This window comes from Thamnophis sirtalis, unplaced genomic scaffold, assembly GCF_051295495.1.
Source record: "Thamnophis sirtalis isolate CommonGarterSnake01/CBP01778 unplaced genomic scaffold, rThaSir2_p1.2 scaffold_10, whole genome shotgun sequence".
Classification (NCBI taxonomy): Eukaryota; Metazoa; Chordata; class Lepidosauria; order Squamata; family Natricidae; genus Thamnophis; species Thamnophis sirtalis.
Window position 1 is genome coordinate 57,527,786 of NW_028261390.1, and position 13,883 is coordinate 57,541,668.

The 13,883-nt window shown below is 34.2% G+C and overlaps 1 protein-coding gene across 1 annotated transcript in view; it reads right to left on the reverse strand.

Moving 5' to 3' along the window:
• Window positions 1–7,671: 7,671 nt before the first annotated feature.
• Window positions 7,672–13,883, reverse strand: part of FSTL5 (follistatin like 5) — a 356,407-nt gene continuing 350,195 nt past the window's right edge. Inside the window, exon 16 of the mRNA XM_087724670.1 lies at window positions 7,672–10,205. Coding sequence (XP_087580796.1) covers window positions 9,503–10,205 — 703 coding nt within the window. The 3' untranslated portion in view covers window positions 7,672–9,502. The remainder of the gene's footprint in view (window positions 10,206–13,883) is intronic.

Consider the following 13,883-nt stretch of genomic DNA (forward strand, 5'->3'; position numbering starts at 1 on the left):
TGATAACAACGTATATATATGCATGGATACAACATAAGGAAATTGGATATAAATTGTAAACAGTGATTTGTAAAGGAGGATTAGAAATTTTTGTTACTAAATATTATGGATGTTTAGCCAGAATAGGCCATAAGGATTCAGTGTTATTGGAGGATATTAGAAATAGCAAATGAATTGCCAGTATGTGGTTAAGTTTTAAATCTTGGTATATTTTATGATGAAGGACGTTTAAACAATTATAGTCAAATGAAAATGGAGATATGATGATGGTAATATGTATAAATATATCTGAGTTAAAATACTTGAGTTAATATGAATTATGGTTGATAACTGTGGAAGAGATGCACGAAAGTCTTTTGTAACCAACTGATACACTTTCTACAGAAGGAGAAGGATTCTTTGTGTTGTGTCTGTTTTGAAAATTAAAAAAAGATGCCCTGACAAATGGCTTCGGATGCCACCTGTGACATGCGTGCCATAAATTCGCCAACACGGGTCTAGTTGAATAAACAGCCTGTTCCTTAAAGAAAGAAATATTAGTTAGACTATGATGACTGGACAGATGTTCCATGAATTTTGTTGGTACATAGTAAGCAAATAATGCAAATAATTAGCACAGCAATTGGTGCTATTGGCAAAAAAAATAAGTGATTGTAAAGACAGACCATTCTGTAAACATGGAGAAGAGTAGGACCTTCATGAGCCTCATGTGCCCTGACAAATGGCTCCGCATGCCACCTTTGGCACACATGCCATAAGTTTGCCCTCAAGGGTCTAGTTGGATAAACAAAATAATCTTGGAGATTTAGAGGTATAATTGACATCGAAAGAAAAATGAAAACCTACAAATTTTAGTAATCTTGCATCAAGGTTTCTGCTTATTAACAAAAAAAGTAATGGACTGGAAATTATATATGATCGATTACATGACAACACACAAGTATATCTTTCGTGAATAAATTCATTAAAAATTTCAATGAAACCTGCTTCAGATTTTTCTTTCTCCTGGATGTAATTATAATAAGCATGCATATACCGCTATAATCAAGAAACACATTACATACGGTAAATGAAAGACTGAATAGGATATATATATAATCAGTTTCAGTTAGAAGGATAAATTTGAAAAGAAGCAAGCAAGCAATTCGATCTTGCAAGCAGATAAGTATTACCTTTTTTTCAGACTGTAAGACGCACCGGAGTATAAGATGCACCAGGATTTTGAAGAGGTAAATTTTAAAAAAAATTGCACTCTGCAGGCCTCCCAAATCCTCTGCACATCTGGTTTTTTCATACAAAAAATGGGCATGCAGAGCTTTGGGAGGCTTGTAGAGTGCTCCTGGGGGATGGGCCCCCCAAAACAAGTAAAAATGCCCCACTTTTTGCTCATTTTTGCCTCCCCAGCCCCCAGGAGCACTTTGCAAGCCTCCCAAACCCTCTGCACGTCCATTTTTTGCAAAGGGGGTGGGGTTTCAGTAGGTCAAAAATGCTGTATTCAGTGTATAAGGCACACCCAGATTTTCACCTTCTTTTTGGGGGGAAAAAGGTGCGTCTTAAACTCCAAAAAATACGGTTTGTAAGTTTTAATAGTGTGGAGTATAATTATTCTGGACATTTTGATCCTTGGTTCTTCTGCTCAAAAGCAGCATATGAATTTGTTTCTTTCAAAGGGTCCATTTACAACATGGGTGTCAAACTCAATCATGTCAAGTGATGTCACATATCACAACATGCTTTGCCTTTCTGGAGCTGGAGTGGGAGCGGTCTGCATGTGATGCATCCAACCCGCGGGCCGCCAGTTTGACACCCCTGAATTATAATCTCCCAGATCAAAGTGGTTACTCTCCCCTAGCTTCTCACAGCACCAAAATGATTATGGTTGAAAACAAACAGTAAAGGACAGGACTATCATTTCCTGAGAGTTCATTGGTTAAAAGGAGACTCAGATAATATGTAAGAAGTTCCTTTAGGCACATTAAAGACTCTGTGTATAAGAGGTCAAAACCAGACTATCTAAGCAACTTTATTGGCTGCTCTATTTGCCTTTCTGTTCTGACCCCCCCTCGTCCCACACCAACATACACTCTGAGCCAAAGATAAGTTACGACATTTAATTAACAGACAGACAGGTCCTTGGCAGCAATCCAACACAGATAAGCCGTGGCAGCAATCCAGTCAATAATGTTCTCCGACTTTAGCTCCTGCATTGACTTCTGCAAGAGGGGCATGTGCACAAGCAGTCTTTTTATAGTCTGGAGAGGAGCCTAATGACCACCATCTGAGTGCAATTACCTCCTGTACTTGCGCAACTGTTCCTGATGCCTATTAGCTTTTCGGGCATCCAGGAACAACTCACTGCTGGCATCCAGATCACTCTTCCTTGTCTCCTCCCCACTGGTCCAAGGCTCAGGTGCCTTCTGGTGGGCAACCAGCCTCTCTGCACCCTGCTTGGAATTGGAACTCTGTCCAGGGTCCTCCACATCCTCCAGAGCCGACTCATAGGGCCCCTCGCTGTTTGAGTCTGGTGGCAGCTCCAACGGCTCCTGCTGGGCCACAACACCTTTCTAAGTCCTAAAATGTAGATTGCTTTCCAGTGGGCTTTTCTGTTTACCCATCCTGGGGTGGGGCAAAGTTTACCGGGGAACTCCAGGAAGTGCAACAGATTGAGCAATATCTAGAGCACATGTGGTGGAAAATAAGAAATGACTATAAATGAATATGGGCACATTCTCATGTTCAGGTTTATACTAAAGCAAGAAGACCAGTGAAGTTATCAGTACTTCTCTGCTCTAATTGCATTGTTAGAATGTCATTCTGCAGGCCTCTTTATGGAGATTTTTTCCTGTTGTGAATGAATAAAGCTCAGGATATGGTGGCATATTTTTGGACATTTTATTCATAAAAATCTCAAATATTCAGACTAAATAAGATTCCACTAGAACAGATTCCAATCAGATGGCTTTGTGAATATATTAACATATGTGATGAATATAAACATTACACCCTGTGATGAGAAACCCACTATTTCTCTGGAAAATTGGTTCCATTTCAAACTTCTGTTATTGTTAGGAAGCCTTCGTTGGACAATTCAGTTCATATTCATCTTCCTGTACTGAAAATCAAGCATTCCGTTTCAATTATTTGTAATGATGGAACTTGAACTTCTTGAACTTCTGGGTAATAGCCTAACAAATATCTCAGAATGTCATTATCTTCATTCCTCTCTAAACATTTCTAATACCTTTTATCTCTCCTCGTAGGATATAATTTATAGTCCTCTGATTTTCATCAGTGACCCTCTGTGAATTTGTTCCAATTTTTAAGAACACTTTTTAAACTCCAGGAACTGGACAACACACTTCTGGGATTCTGACCAACACAAATTAGAAGACTTCTTATAATTTTAAAACTATATTTCTGTTCGTATAACCTAAAAAATCATTTTTTCCATTTTTGAAATTATTTTGCACAGTTAACTTATCTTTTCAATCATTTTTTTTTTCATAAATATTATTGCTAATTGGTAGAATTATGGAATTGAATATGTAAATCCAAATACTTGCCCCTTGAAAAAACACAGGGCAAAGCATTAACTGTCAACAAACAGCTTTTTCAAGTTTTATTTATCTGAATTTTTTCTTCTGAATTTTTAGCTAAATCTAAATGTGCACTTTGAAACAGTAGTGAAAAAGAGGGGTCCTTGGTGCTCTCTGAGCTTGCTTGTTTTTTTCCAGATGTATCATTATCCTAACTATCCTAACATTATCCTAATATCATCAGTGCTAGTAAGAATTCCTAACTCCTTACTAACACTGATGATGTTACCTAGTTAGGGTAAAGAAACGTCTGCAAGAAAACAAGCAAGCTCAGAGGCACAAAGGACCCCTAATTTCAAACCTGAGCTACAAATATTCTCCTTTATTAATAGCAATAGCACTTAGACTTATATACCACTTAATACAATAGAGTTGGAAGGGACCTTGGAGGTCTTCTAGTCCAACCCCCTGCCTAGGCAGGAAACCCTATACCATTTCACACAAATGGCTATCCAACATCTTCTTAAAGACTTCCAGTGTTGGGGCATTCACAACTTCTGGAGGCAAGTTGTTCCACTGATAAATTGTTCTAATTGTCAGGAAATTTCTCCTCAGTTCTAAGTTTCTTCTCTTCTTGATTAGTTTCCACCCATTGCTTCTTGTTCTGCCCTCACGTGCTTTGGAGAATAGTTTGGCTCCCTCTTCTTTGTGGCAACCCCTGAGATATTGGAACACAGCTATCATGTCTCCCCTAGTACTTATTTTCATTAAACTAGACATATCCAGTTCCTGCAATCGTTCTTCATATGTTTTTAGTCTCCAGTCCCTCATCATCTTTGTTGCTCTTCTCTGCACTCTTTCTAGTCTCCACATCTTTTCTACTTTGTGGTGACCAAAACTGAATGCAGTATTCCAAGTGTGGCCTTACCAAGGCATTATAAAGTGGTATTAACACTTCACGTGATCTTGATTCTATCCCTCTGTTTATGCAGCCTAGAACTGTGTTGGCTTTTTTGGCAGCTGCTGCACACTGCTGGCTCATATTTAATTGGTTGTCTACTAGCACTCCAAGGTCCCTCTCACAGTTACTACTGTTGAGCAAGGTACCACCTCTACTGTACCTGTGCATTTCGTTTTTCTTGCCTAAATGTAGAAGCTTACTTTTTTCATCAATGAATTTCATTTTATTAGATAGTGCCCAATGTTCAAGTTTGTCAAGATCCTTTTGTATCTGAAGTCTGTCTTCTGGAGTGTTGGCTATTTCTGTCAGCTTGGTGTCATCTGCAAATTTGATAAGTTCCCCATTTATTCCCTCATCCAAATCATTGATGAAGATGTTGAAGAGTACTGGGCCTAAAACAGAGCCTTGGGGTATTCCACTGCATACTTCCCTCCATGTAGATACAGTTCCATTGAGTACTACACATTGAGTGCAGTTTGTCAGTCACTTTCGAATTCATCTGGTAGTGATGCTGTCCAACCACATTCTTCTACTTTATCTAGTAGTAGGTTATGGTCTACCTTATCAAATGCCTTACTGAAATCCAAGTAAACTATATCGATGGCATTCTTCTGGTCCTCTAATTTTGTCACTTTGTCAAAAAATGCATAAGATTAGTCTGGCATGATCTGTTTTTGACAAATCCATGTTGGCTTTTGGCTATTACTTTGTTTACTTCTAGGTGTTTGCTAATTCGTTGCTTGATTATCTTTTCCAGAATCTTTCCTGGTATTGAGGTCAGGCTGATAGGTCTAAAGTTTTCTGGATCTATTTTTTTTCCTTTTTTAAAGATGGGAACCACATCAGCTCTTTTCCAGTCCTCTGGCAGTTCCCAGGTGCTCCAGGATCTCTGAAAGATATAGTTCAATGGTTCTGAGATTTCATCTGCCGGTTCCTTCAGAACCCTGGGGTGTAATCTATCCGGTCCTGGTGATTTGAACTCGTCTAGGGTAGACAGGTGCTCAATTACCATTTTCTTCCTTATTTCAACTTGTGTTCCTAATCTGATTTTTGTGGTGATGTTTTTGATAGGTTGGACTGTTTTATCCCTTTGTGTAAAGGTAGATGCAAAAAATGAGTTAAATAGTTCTGCTTTCTCTCAGTTGCTTGTCACCTTCTTGCCACTTTCTCCCAGCAATGGACCAATTGTTTCCTTAACCTTTTTCTTGTTTTTAACATGTTGAAATAAACTTTTTTTTGTTATCTTTTACTTTTGTGGCAAGCCTTTCTTCATTGTGAGCCTTAACTTTCCTTACTTCATCTTTACAGGCTCGGGCTACTTGCTGATATTCTGCCTTAGTTGTGTCTCCCTCTTTCCACTTTTTATACTTAACTTTTTTGTCTTTCAATGTGTCAGAGAGTTCTTTATGCAGCCATGCTGGTTTCTTTTGGGAGCTGTTATTTTTCTTCTTCATTGGTATTGTGCTAGACTGAGCTTTTGTAATCTCATTTTTCAAAATTTCCCAAGCTTCTTGAGTTGTTTTCCCCTTGAGGATTCTCATCCATGGATTTCTTCCCAAGCTCTCTCTAAGTTTATTGAAATTAGTTCTCTTAAAATCCAAGACTCTAGTTTGACTTAGTTCTACTACTTGTGTTTGCATAATGTTGAATTCCAATATTACATGGTCACTTGCCCCCAGGGTTCCTATGGCTTCAACATCTTCTATCATTTCCTCTCTGTTAGTGAGAGTTAAGTCTAATATGGCTGATCCCCTTGTTCCCTTCTCTACTTTTTGGGAAACAAAGTTGTCTGCTAGGTTTGTTAGGAATCTGTTGGATTTTCCACGTGGTGCAGAGTTTGTGAGGGTAGTTAAAATCCCCCATTACTATTGTGGTGTGCTTCCTACATACCTTAGTTAGCTGACTAGCAAAAAGTTCATCTACTTCCTCTGCTTGGTTGGGTGGCCTGTAGTATAGACCTATGGCAATGTCATTTCTCACCCCCTAACCCCACCTTTAATATTGACCCAAATGCATTCAAGATAGTTCTCATCATTGTTGTGGTCTATTTCTGTAGACATGTAGTTATTTCTTATATTTAGTGCAACTCCACCTCCTCTTTTATTTGGTCTATTTCTTTTAAATAATTTAAATCCTTCTAGCTGTATGTTCCATTTGTGGGTTTCATCCCACCAAGTTTCTGTAATGGCAACAATATCGTATCTGCCGTCATTTACTTGAATTTGTAATTTCTAATTCACCCTGTTTTACAGTGCCTTACAGCCCTCTCTAAGCGGTTTACAGAGTCAGCATATTACCCCCAAAAATCTGGGTTCTTATTTTATCGATGTTGGAAGGATGGAAAGTCAACCTCGAGCCTGGTGAGATTTAAACTGCCAAATTGCAGGCAGTCGGCACTACTGCACTTAGCAGAAGTAGCTTGCAATACTGCACTCTAACCACTGCATCAGTGTGGTCCATAGTGAAAAGGTTGTTTTTCATACACCAAAGTATTTATTACTTTATGAAAATTATTTGCTACCCATCTCCCTTTCCAAAACAACTCTGTAACAAATAGTGTTACTTCTTTATAATTAGAGCAACTCTAATACATAGCAGTGTAAAGGAATTTCAATAATGCTACTTCTAGGACTGTATTAGAGTTTTGCTTTAATTCATTGTGAGATAATAAATAGTGTTCACTTAGAAGGATATGTTTCTCATTTTTTTCATCTTATTTTTGTCTGGATAACTAAGTACGCTAAAGACTACTTTTCAACAAGCAGTCGATTTACGTACTAATACTTAATAGTATATATATATATATATATATATATATATATATATATATATATATATATATATATATATATATATATATATATATATATATATATATATATATATATATATATATGAGCCATTTAGCCTTCAAAATATCATTAACATTTTTGTTTTAGCTTTCCCTAGTTAATAATTCAGTATGCAACCTGAAATAATTCCTAATCCAATATAAAGAGGTGTTTGCTTCATTATTTTTGCTACATAGATGTCATTGGGGGTGGGGTAACATTCTTGACTGCTTTTCTAACTTTCTCCTCCATATAAGGAGTTTTTATTAAAAACCTATTTTGGGAACAATCTAACATTCTCCTTGTTGATATATCAACTGAAACAACAAGTTTTAAAATGTAAGAGGTTTATTTTCCTTTCATCAAGCATTTTCTACATACAGAACATTCACATATGTAGGATAGATCAGAAAAAATGTAGAAGAGATGAACTACTGTAAATCATAGAGTAACAGGCAGTTCACAGTCTTTTATTTTGTAGTAATTACTGTTATTATCACAATGGGGAAAATTGCTAAAAAGATTCAGAAGTCAGAAATTTAAAGTCATTTTTGTTGTTCAGTTAAGTCTATCTGCCAGTTTCCTTAATCTAAAGAGAAGTCTACTGTTTCATAGCCCAGGATTTTAATGACACACAAGAAAATAGAAATGTCTAATTTCTAATTAGCCTTACCTATTAAAGTAAAATATTTGATTGCATTGAATAAAGTATCAGTTTAATCTTTTCAGGTACAGAAACCCAGTTTTTAAAATGATAACAATAGTAAATCCCATCTATGTATTTCTTGAAAATCCGAAGAAAATAAAATACTAATAAGCACGATTATTTTCTCCTTTTGTAGTGGTTACAATAATTCTAAATTTTTGAACCTGAATTGTTTCTATGTAGACATATAAACAACATCCCTAAGTGGCAGTTTATAAACTAAAATAACCCAAATACCTTGAAATAGAAAGCTAATGGCAGTAATAAGTTAAAAAATTACTTTTAACAATAGTATTGACAAAAGGCATATATGATAGACATTGTACATATAACAGTGATACTATCTAGCAAGATGATGCAAATCATTTTTTTAATTGTGAATTTTATTTATTTCAGTGTACTGTACTTTCAGAAAGTAACTTGAAACATATAATCTTGTATAATCTTGTACACAACTAGGAATAAGAAAAATTGAACTTAATGTGATTTATTTTTCAGTAGATATAGTACCATTATTCTCCATTTTTAAAGACTAGGGTTCTTTTCCTATTTAGGAATTAATTATCCTGAATTCAGTGGAACTTACTTCTGAATAGACATATATAGGATTACTGTGTAAAGTGTATTATTAAGCAGATTGTTTTAAAATTAAAACATTATTTTTTTTACCAATTTAAATAATTCTCAGTATTGATTTCAAAATAAACATTTTCTCCTAAGCAGCTAGATATTATGTTTCTGTTCAATAAAACTAAACTATACCAAGTTGATGTAACTGTTTTGTAGGTGGAAAAGTAAGAATTATAATATGAAATTAACAAAATTTTAACCTTAAATTGTAATAAAAATAACCATATCTTCAAGCTGTAGTAATAAAAATGATAGCACAAAATGTTGAAAATATACTTTTTCCTTTGAGTTAAAAGCATGCCTTAAAATCTGTGGAGATGAAAAATTTTGAGATATTAAAAAGTTTTCACAAGATAAAGAGAACTTATAACCACAAGAATACAATTACATGTTTTGTAGGCTTCACTTTCCTTATGAGACATTTCTGTTCAAGGCACAAAAATATCAAATAGTGGTCAGGACAGGGCATAGTGTTTTAATGCAAAAACCTAACTATGCACATCGTGTGTAATATTAGAAATTCAATGAATCTGATTAATTATTGTTATTGTTGCTGCTGCTGTAATAATGTGGCATCATTTTGTCATGTATCCTATGTATTTATCATAATATAATATTGTCACAAATTGGCCACTTTTCTTTATGGAGATTACCAACAGTACATATTTGTCACAGTTTCAGCATCATTTATTTCACCAAAATTCCATTTTAGTCAACCACACAACATGTACAGAAGGATCTAACATTTTTAATATAAAATAATGACAATTTGGAGAATGAAGATAAGTGCAATGTACTGTAAAACTATATCCACTTGGGTGTTATCTAATATGGTTCTTTACGCTTCTCCAACCCAAATTACTGTGTTTCCTCTCTCAACTTCAGTGATTTCACAATTAAGCTTATTTAATCGTCCATCTAGAATAAACAAGGATTCCTTGGAAGGTGTCATCAGGTATTGACCAAAGAGCCCACTGCCTTCAATTAATCGGTTCTTATTGTTCCAAGACCATTCATCTGGTTTAAGAGGTTCCTTAAGATTCTTCACCATCTTCACCTTCCCAGAGGACAGTTCTACAAAAAGAACATCAGTCTGTGTACTAGAGCTACCAAAGACATTATATTGATGGGCTTCAGTAAATGATGGTTGGAAAGCCACATCAGATATGTGCAAGTTTGTGTGAATGTCAAAGGCATCTTGTATTTCTCCTCTTAGTGTAATTGTCTGGACCCTCATGAGACCTTTCACATCATCAATGCTGACTACGTAGTGACCATCTGGAGAAATGTATGGAGATCCTGTTACATCACCATTATATCCAATAACTGAGTCAGTAACACTATCTACTATTATTTGTGGTGGAATAGCTCCTGTAGTGTCAGGCTTACAGTTGACAAAATAATATCCTCCAAGATGTGTATATGCCAGAGTCTTTGGAACACAGTTGTAATCTTTTAAACTAATTGTCTTGACGTATGACATTGTTTCAAGATCAATTTTCTGGAGTACAGGCTCATCCTTGTGGAGAATGAATCCAAATCTAGATGAAAGAAAAAACATTTTTTAAAAATTTATCTCCTATAGCAAATTAAAGATTTGTACAGGAAGCATGCATTCTTATGAGTCTATACATGGTTTAAAGATACATGATTTTTTTTGCTCAGACCATATAGCAAATGAATGGTATTTGGATATATGAAATGAAAATGTTTAGAAAACAAAATCTGCCTATTTTATACCTGTATTGATCAAATTACACAAGCAAGTTATACTTCAGGATTGTAGACTTTAAGAAATACAGAAACAGATTGTGTGTAGTGGTTAAGGTTCTTGCTTAAAATCATTCTATGCCTCCTTTAAACATGAATGCCAGTTGGGTGACTTTGGATCACTAACTTTCTCTTACCTCACCCCACCTTACACAATTGTTGTGATGATGAAAAAGATAGGAGTATTAGTTTGTCCATGCACTAAGAGGAATGGGTGGATGATAGACAGACATATAATAGATAAAAAGTAATGCCACCTAAATATTACTAACTAATAAAACAATTTATAGCTTTTCTGCAATTAAAGTTTAATTCAAGGAGAATAAAATATATTTTTGAAAGTGTACTTTCAATGTTAATTCAGGAATATGTTTACCATATAAATAGAGTGAAATGGTACAGTGTTTTAAAGACATATATTTCCAATGATATTCGGTTTATTTTAAACAAAACAACTTGCATAAGTTATGAGAAATAAACAGTCACAATGACTAATTTCCCACTTTTCTCATGACCAGGAAATGATAGTAATTATTATTATCTATACATTTATTCAATCCTCATTTAAATTCAGAGAAATTAAATTGTATAAATATTTAGGATTATGTTTTCAACTGTTAATGCATCATGTTTTATGCTCCAAGAGTATTTTTATACTTAAAAATTATTGATCCTGGAAATTAGATAAATGGCTTAGTGTAATATAGCACAGTATAGTAAGCCTGCTGTTAGTAAGAGAATCCTACTCTCCACTGTATAATATAATATATACTGACAGTTAATTGGGCATAAAGCATTATAAGCATCCATGTAAGACTTATAAAAAATGTCAAATGACAATTTTATTGATGTAGCTGAAATAATCATACAATCAAAGTGACAAAATCAGAAAATCATACTTGTACGTCTCTAATAGAGAGAAGGTAAACTGGACATCAAAGAGCATTCAGAACACTATTTCAATAATTAGTTGATAATCATCGCTGCAACAAAAATTAAGCTGAATTGGAAAAGATGCCAGGTCATGAAGTATGAGTGTCAGGTTTAAGAACATCTGAGCAATATACTGATAATCACCCTATGAACCAGAACCAGAACCAGAACCAGAAGATTCTGGAATGGCTCTTAGTAAAGCACAGATTTTTGTGCATTCGTAGCCAGAGATGAAATCTGAGAATTCCTCTTAGAGAGAAGAAAGGAAGGTCAGATTTCCTAAAATTGATCATAACTAAGTGAATTGGAATGAAACAGGAGCAAGTTATAAATACATTTTAAAATTTGATTGGATAGCTTTTGTTCTAAGAGTCAGGTCCACTGACATTTAAGGTTTTGATTTATGTCTTAGTCCTTTTATCTTTTTCCTGTTTTTCTTTGTATTTGAGTGATCTCAATGCAAGTAATATAACAACTAATAATTATTTAAAACAAATTATTATACAATGCAATTTTATTTTCATTGCCCTTTAAAAAAAAAAACTCTACACATTTTTAATCCTAGCCCTTTGATCCTCCAGACTGAATTTCTTTCTATTCGTTCCTTGTACATTTAGAAAATCTGATGAATAGTGTCAACATGTTATAACACAAAATAAAGACATGATTAAACTTGGATGTTACGCTAGAAAAGACTGTAAGCTCACATAGGGCTAGATATATTTTGAACGCTTGATTTTTATGTCATTTATTTGTATATTTCCTCTATGGAATTCTGATAATGGAAATATACAGAGATTTATTTATTTAGCGTATGGCATATACATGGACTCACAGTAGTTCAAATGTTAATATCGAGTCCACCCAGCCATTCAAGGACAGGGTGGTTTATGGGGTGTGATGCTAGCTTGTCTCCTTGTGGTGCACCCTGGATAGCATGGAAGTGTGAACCAAACAACTAGCAACAATTGGCAGCCAGACTACATTGAAGAATGGGCAGTTAACAACAGTTGGCATACAGACATCTTTGTCAAACTCTTGGCTCTCTAGGTACATGGCAATGGATAAACATCAAGAGCTTACATTGACCCAATGTCTGATTTTTTTCAACATGTACAGGGAATTATTGAAGGTTGGAAGAGGATAAGATCAGCTTTCGTAAACTGATATTTCCAGTTACATGTGATTACAGATTCATCATGTTTAATTACAATTTACTATGATAACTGAACATGATGCATGTCTGAATGATTAGACAAACTGGAATTATATAATTAAATCCTACGGTAATTGAACAGCAATATTTTTTGAATTTTTCCATTCCAAAATGGATCACATGTGATTAATACCCATTTATTGCATTATTCAAGAAGGTTTGAGTATGTTAACACCAAGCAATCTCTTCTTCACATCTGAGACATTTCAAAGCAATGTAACCCATTAAACACAAATAAATACAATTAATTATATATTTTGTGTTTTGTTATTTTCTTAGTAAAATATGCTTTAAAATATACTGATGTGTATATTATTAAGGATAATATTAAATTATTATTATTAATTTTGTGGATGCAAAGAAATTTAGCATTTCCTCTTTTCTTTCAATTTTAAAGCTTTCATGTAGTGTTTTTTTCTTTTATAGAAAATTGGTGAGAGTTAATGCATTATTTAAATTGTTTTGAAACAGATAATTTTCTCAAAAAAAGATTTCTAAGAATTAATAAATAAATAAGATAAATAATAAAGATTTTTGGAACCATGTATACATTCTAACCCAGTAATGTTTAAAGTGATGATGTACTATGTTGGAAACCAGCAAAATGTAACAGTAGTTTAACTTTTTTAGAAAATGACTTTTTAATATTTGAGCTAGGATATTTGTGAGCCAATGTTTTTTATTGCTGTCTGGCATTTGAAAACCTTGTAAAATGATATTGATTTGTACTGTTTCTTAGAAACCTATCTATAACCCAAAGGTGAACATAACTTGAACTCTTCATGGATCATTTTAAACATTTTAGTCTATGATTGAATTGGCAAATATTTCACTGTTCATCAGGTTAACAGTCTTTTATTGCAGTTACAGCAAGTGTTACTTAAATGATTATTTTTAAGAAGTCTGTGTATGCTTTGGCTGGAATTGTAATTGAAGGCTTTGCATTTTCAGAATCATTAATCTGGTACTTTTCATAGATATTTAATTTTTAAAGATTGCACAAATGTTTTTAATACTTATAATTATCTGTGATGCCTAATTCTGATTGATAATTCAGTCTCTAGTAAAAGAACAAGTGATATAACAGAATGTTTATACATTTTGCTGTGATTTGTATATATTAATGGCATATTTAATACGAAACTCTCTTTCATGAAACTATTTATCAGTGGCCACCTAAATTTATTAATCCATGACTAAAATTAGGCGACTTCTAATTCTCATGTCTTTTCCATACAATCATGTCATTCACAAAGCTTTTCATGGAATCACAAAAATATTTTTTATCATATTTGTTCAT